Source organism: Mytilus trossulus, chromosome 7 (genome assembly GCF_036588685.1).
Source record: "Mytilus trossulus isolate FHL-02 chromosome 7, PNRI_Mtr1.1.1.hap1, whole genome shotgun sequence".
NCBI lineage: Eukaryota > Metazoa > Mollusca > Bivalvia > Mytilida > Mytilidae > Mytilus > Mytilus trossulus.
The window spans coordinates 9,855,985-9,863,089 of NC_086379.1; the positions used below are offsets into that span (position 1 = coordinate 9,855,985).

Below are 7,105 nucleotides of genomic sequence, written 5' to 3' on the forward strand. Positions count from 1 at the left end.
ATGGTAAAACATTTATTCTACATTCAAAGGATATTATAGTTTTTGTATGCAGATTTCATATGTGTGTGTGTGCTTTTTTCATGTTAGGATAATTATTGCTAAACTTTCAACAGAACTTTCTAGATTCTGTATTTGATAGCTAAACTTAGTGTTCTTTTTATGAATCTATCACATTGTGTTATTGCTGGCTTTCTGAAGAAACATTGGAAAATGTGTGGTTTGTTTTTACTATTATGCATTCAGGGAGCACTTCTGTCTCTGTCTCTGATAAATTACAATAATCAAAGATAAAAAAAATCTGTAGGAAAGGTGGAATCGTTTTTAGACAAGACCGTCGAATGCATTTCCTTTATTTTAGTTTCAGAAAAAAAGGTCGAGTGCAAAGTTTTTTCCCCTTTTGATCATATGATAGTATTTATAGATATTTTAAATTACAATTGCCAATAAACTATTTTTTAGAACATTTCCGTGTTGATTTATATCATCCGGATATATGTAGATTTAAACGAGCATATTATTTCCGTACATGGTACCAATTGTATGAAAAAATCAATTTTTGGGAGACAAAAGGCCAAATATCAAATTTATCAGTTTAACAGGCAGAAATAAAAATAAGAAAAACATGCTAAAAAAAAACCTAATTAGTTGTGTATTTTTTTTTCTAATTTGGTTGAACTGTCTAAACACGAACGATTTTAAACCAATTTTATTTAAATATAATCAGCTATAAAATGCTCCAACTTTGAATCAGTGTGAATCAATTAAAACGAGAGAATATATATTAATAACAACCCGACTTTAAACGGGCTAACATGAATGTGATTGCACACACCTATAAATAGGACAATTGAGCAACTGCACAGTGTATAAACAAACTGTATAAATCTGTCGGAAATAGTCAATATTTCATTGATAGACTGATATAAACAACATTTGGTGCTGCTTTTTACAACATATATCGTTTTGCTGCTGCATATGTAAATAAAATCTTGCTTGAAAGATGTTCCGGTACATAAGCAACATATTTCTTGTTCTTATATCGCTCTGCTGCTGCATATGAAAGAAAAGATTTGCTAGTAAGACGCTCTGATTGAGGACTATCAGAAACTATTGCTTTCATGTCGCCCAGTTGCGGCATTCATAAATACAATCTTTTTCACAAGAATTCTGATACGTAAGCACCAAGAGTCTTGCTTTTATGTTGCTCTGTTGCTGCATACGTAAATAAAATCCTGCTCGTAAGACGTTCTGATACATATATCTGTAAGTAAATAGAAAGTCTTGTTCGTATGCCAATCTGCTACATGAGTAAAGACATTGCTGGTCGTATGCCAATCTTTTGCATTATTAAATAAAGACTGACTCGTATGAAGCTGTTACATAAACAAATAGGTGTTGCTTCAATGACGCTCTGCTGCATAAACAAAGAAAGTCTTACGAGTATGAAGCTCTGTTCCATAAACAAAGAAAGTCTTGCGTGTATGGCGCTCTGTTGCATAAACAAAAAAGATTTGCTCGTAAAACGCTCTGTTGCATAAACAAAGAATCTTGCTGGTATGCCGCTCTGCTTGATAAATAAAAATCTTGCTCATATAACGCTTTGTTGCACAATAAAGAAAGTTTTGTTTGGATAACGCTCTGTTGCATAAACAAAAAAAACTTCCTTATTCTGTTAAAAAAAATATAATTGCTATTGCCTTAAAACATTAATTTGTACTTAAATCTAGATAAGACATCTATTTATCGCAATAAACATGTTTCCAATGAATATATCGGAGTTAGTAATGCACGATGCGAGCTTATAAGCATAACTGGTTATATATCTTTTAATCTACAAAATTGGGTGGATGGGGCAAGGGATTCTAGTGATAATGATTTAAACTTTGGAGTAAGTACAATTTTGTATTAGTATCATAGAAATTCAATATTTTTTTATATTTTGGAACGAGATTTTATTCTGAAATGATATTATGTGAATATTAGACAGATGTTGTTTTTGTTTGTTTCATATGTTTCAAATATAATTTTTAATTTATATTTTTAACAATGCTCAAAAGGTTATTGTTTTGGGTAAATGTATACAAAGCGGAAAAAACTAATATTTTCTTTCTTTCTATTAGGTGACTTCAATTGAGTTTTGCAACAATGTTTGGTGGGTGTGACCCTATCGATGTCAACAACACAACAGAAGTCACACTTGACGTAGAAATTCTTCACACAAAGTGTTATAGAGTCTTAAGTATATGTAAGTACGCCTTTTAAGTGAATTCGGAAATACATTTCGAATGAGCTATTCTATTTTAATTATATTATTTCAATTATTTGCACATAAGAAATACATTAGAATATAATTTCTGAAATGATGTTGCCAACTGGTTCAATTAAATGTGATAAGTTTTACTCCAAATTATTTGAACCTACGTTGGGTAACTATATATTAAGATTTAAAATGACAAGGCATACGGTAGTAGATCCAGTCGTTCGATTATAACGGTTGTAAAAGTTTGGTTTTTTCATAAATGTTGGCCTCGATCATCACATGATCAGTTTATTTATTATCCAAATGTTCATTTAACATTAAAAAAAATTTTCGTTTCAGTTTATGCTGCGGTTCTGGCTGTCGGAATTTTACTGTCTTTGACCATTGCTATGATCTGTTATCGAAGGTATGTATACATCACAGTGTTGAGCATTATATGCCGTCGTCAAAGTCATAAAAGAGGGACGAAAGATACCAAAGGGACAGTCAAACTCATAAATCTAAAACAAACTGACAACGCCATGGCTAAAAATGAAAAAGACAAACAGAAAAACAATAGTACACATGACACAACATAGAAAACTAAAGAATAAACAACACGAACCCCACCAAAAACTAGGGGTGATCTCAGGTGCTCCGGAAGGGTAAGCAGATCCTGCTCCACATGCGGCACCCGTCGTGTTGCTTATGTGATTACAAAATGAAGTACAAATCTAAAAGTGCCATCTTCACTTTTTAAAAACTGTGTCGGACATACGAAAGACTGCGCGTTTCATTTGAATAACTGTATGTAACTACACATAGACAAATCGGTTTCCGAAACGATTCTTAATAAAACGGTCGTCAAACTTTACAAAACTGATTGAAACGATTGACAAGCTTATAAAGAATTTATATAGATTGTGATAATTATTGCTACATTGAATAGCTAGCCTATCATAACTTTTTAACAAAAACATAATAATACATGTATTATAACAATTTGTCTCTTAAAATCTTGGTTAAGGTGGTTGGAATTTTCAACTTGTATAATTACGATTTAAGCATACTCTGAGTGAAGTAGTACTCACTTTAATAGCATATTGTAGGCCTGTACACAGTCAGGCTATCCGGAACATCTCTATCGATCTAAACAGTGAAAACGGTTTGTTTTTGTAACAGTTCAGTGTTTTTGTTGTTCCATTGTTTCCCCCTTATAGTTGATATGCTTACCTCGTTTTTTGGTTTTTGACCAGGATTTGTTTTCGCTTAACCGATTTTTGACTATTGAACAGTGGTATTCTACTGTTGCCTTTATTTACTAGAACATATATTTTTTTTATTTTTTTTTATTTTGCAATTTGAATTTGAATTTTTCATTTGGAGTTCAGTATTTTTCTCATACTTTTTGTTGTTTTATTAAACGTATTATACATATTTTTTTTAACTTATGACCAATCGAGATGGCTCTTATATTACCGATATATGGTGTTAGGCAAACACCGATCTATCAATCTCAAGCGAGAAATTCATCAAGTGGAAAGAAAAATAATGTCAAATAGAAAAGAAATACCTCATCGAAATTTAATTGGTATTTAGTAATTTATAATTCATGAAATTGAATGTTGGTGCCTACAACTAGCAGTTAAATATATTGAAAACATTAATGTAAAAGGGATAATTAAAAGATTCCAAAAGGTTAACGACAAGTTTTTTGAAATATTCAATATACATTCTGTGTGCATTCATCCAATTTATCCATAATAACGCATAATAAATGATTTACAATTACAGAAGAAAGTTTCATGGGGAGAAGAATTTGATTGGTGTATCTCCATGGAGAAGAAATAAGGGAAGACAGCAAGTTCAGCTTCTGTTGTCTAGACGACTCTCGATAAACGACTTAACAAACAGCGGCAATGATTTTGAGTTTTACATGACACATTCAAGCGATTGGAATAAAGGTGCAAACATAAACAAACTTCCCCCATTCCCATCTTCTGAAGACGAAGGACTACTTTTTCCGTCTGGTGGTGTTAACCAAGCATCTCAACAAGAAATACCTGTCAAGTTGGACGTCACCACTGATAGTATTACGTGCATCACGACGTCAGTTGGAAGAGAAAGCTCAGAAAACGTAACAGAGGTCAACGTATCGGTAAGGAGAGGAGACAAATCTGGAGCAATAAGGAAACAAAAGAAAGACAATGCTTATACCTGCGGTCAACAAGTGAAAGGTAGGAGGTGTAAAAAAGAAAATTCATATCAGAACAGCGGTAGTAATACAAATCATTTTGAGATTGAGGAAGCGAAAAATGCATACGACAAAAAGAACAATGCAGCGTGTGAGAAGAAGAAATATGAATATTCTTGTGTGAGAGTGGAGAGAGATTCTTCGTTAAAGAAACAGAATAACAGTGATTCGGTAAAAGATTGTACATTCCTTTCTCAGAAATTGGAAAACATTGAAAGTGACAGCAAATATCATTCATTCGACGAAACATATGACTCTGACGGTAAAATAGACATAGAAGCTGTTCTTAAATGGGAAAGCAATACTCTGAATCAGCGCAAAAGAAAAACAGACAAGGTTTTAGACTCTCCAAATTGGCGAACAATTGACCGAATAAAGTATTTCGAGAAAGAACTGTCACATGCAAAAAGAGAGAATAATACTTTAGATCGAAAATACAGTCCAAAAGATGTCCTGTTCACTCAAAATCGCTTTACGTTTGACAATAAGGAACCCGTGATGAAAAAGCAATCTGACAATTTCTTGAATCAAACCCATTGTTTGGAAGAATACATACCAGATTCTCCAAACGGCATCACGAAGGACATGCACAAACCTCTGATTAAGCAATTGACAACTTTGAATGAAAGGAACAACATTTCTGACCAGGGTAATAGCCCAACCGATTTTCCCCCAAGTTCCCCAAACAGCCATACTAAAGATAGAACGAGAAATGTTAATAAAGAATCGGCAATGTCAAATAAGGAGAACTACGCCTTGGATAGGAACAATGATCAAATCGATCATATTCCGGGTTCTCCAATCGGCTACAGAGGGGACCGCAAAAGACAATTGACAGCTTCAAGTGCGGAAAACAACACGTTCAATCGGAACCTTAGTCTTGTAGAGTTTCTCCCAAACTCTCCCGACAGAATTAAAATAGATGGTGCAATCTATAAAACGAGGAGCAATGAATGACTTCAGCTAAATCAGAAAGTGAATAGCAAAAGTCATGGAAACTTACATGCAATAATTTTTTGAGGGAACTGAAAGACCAATGAAGCTGTGTTCATTTGAGAGGGAGTTATGTTTTTGTATTATCCATTGATACGGACAATGTTAATTCAGTGTACACTAAACCTAATTCAGTTCAATATCAAATGTATGAAACCTTATTATAACAGTTTAGTATAATTGTGGCCTATTTTAATCAAACATAACTCCACAAGTTAGCTAAAAAAAAAGGTATAAGGTAATTAACAACATTTCGTCAATTTATAAAAAAAACCTTTTATCTCTTATATAGTAAATAGTTGGACACTTTGTTATATATCAATTTTGTTGGTGTCTTTTGTCAAAATTAGAATGCCAGACGCGCGTTTCGTCTATAACATAACACTAACATAAGTGACACTTACGTCAAAATAGTTATAAAACCAAACAAGTAAAAAGTTGAAGAGCATTGAGGATCCAAAATTCCAAAAAGTTGTGCCAAATACGGCTAAGGTCATCTATGCCTGGGATAAGAAAATCCTTAGTTTTACGAAAAATTTAAAGGTATAACCTATTGTGTCTGTTTTCGTTCTTCATCCAATTTATAGCTGCACTATCAACAACTGTCATACAAGTTGGATGTTGAGCTATCTGTAAAACCATTTTTAACCAACCAGTTTCATCGGAAACTGCCAGTATCAAGTCAAGGAATATGACAGTTGTCCTGCATTCCTGTTCGTTGGTTGATAAAGTCTGGCGTTTTATTTGGTTAGTTTGCATATACTTCCTCCCTTCTGAGTTCACATTGGAGTTCGGTATTATTGTTTATACATTTTCGCAAAGTTGGAATAAACTAAATTATTTTCAATTAATTACTATCACATATGATATTAATTCAAATACTTAATAAATGTACTTATAATGTTTGCAATTTTTATTTTCCTTAACGGCAATCAAAATCGTTTATTGAAGGCTGAAATGTGTCAATAAACTCGTCATAGATACCAGGATTTGAATGTTGTATTTGCGCAAGGCGTGTGTTTCGTCTTCAAAAGACTCGTCAGTGACGCTCGAATAAAAAAAAGGTTAAAAAGGCCAAATAAAAAGTACAAACTTGAAGAGTTACAGTATTTAATATGTCAAAATATTTCGATTGAAATAAAAAATGTCTATTTTATTATTATCACTATGACAATAATGTACCTTCTAAAGATTCCATTCTTTTAATGCATGGGGCAAAATAGACTACTATAACACAGTGTTAACTTATAGTAGTTTCAGAGTTCATACAAACTGTCAACGTTTTTTTGTTTTTACGTTTGCAATATTTACACGTTTTTTTTGTCGAATCGAATAAAATTGATCATCGAAATGATATAATTTGTATTAAAAAAAAAGGACAATCGAAGCTTTACCTCCTACACAATATTTGTTTTGGTTAACGTTGTCCTTTTTGTACATTTTTTGGGGATTAATACTTAAATACAGTCAAACCGTAAAAAGATTCAAACTTTTTTTTGAAAATGGCCTACGTGTGAAATAAAGTTGTCCCTACTCCTTTTACCGCGAGTGTAAACGAGAGGCGAAAGATGCCAGAGGGATGTTCATATTCATAAGTCTGTAACAAACTGACAAAGCCA

The 7,105-nt window shown here is 32.8% G+C and overlaps 1 protein-coding gene across 2 annotated transcripts; it reads left to right on the forward strand.

Moving 5' to 3' along the window:
- Positions 1-1,768: 1,768 nt before the first annotated feature.
- On the forward strand, positions 1,769-6,389 carry LOC134724607 (uncharacterized). 2 transcript variants are annotated; one of them, XM_063587730.1, is made up of 4 exons: positions 1,769-1,888; positions 2,121-2,245; positions 2,600-2,666; positions 4,034-6,389. In XM_063587730.1, exons 2-4 carry the CDS (start codon positions 2,146-2,148, stop codon positions 5,448-5,450), a joined length of 1,584 nt encoding a protein of 527 aa, XP_063443800.1. In that variant the 5' UTR covers positions 1,769-1,888; positions 2,121-2,145; the 3' UTR covers positions 5,451-6,389. The 2 variants fall into 2 exon arrangements, with proteins under 2 accessions (XP_063443800.1, XP_063443801.1); XM_063587731.1 differs by lacking the exons at positions 1,769-1,888; positions 2,600-2,666 and having other exon boundaries at positions 2,139-2,245.
- The last annotated feature ends 716 nt before the right edge of the window (positions 6,390-7,105 follow it).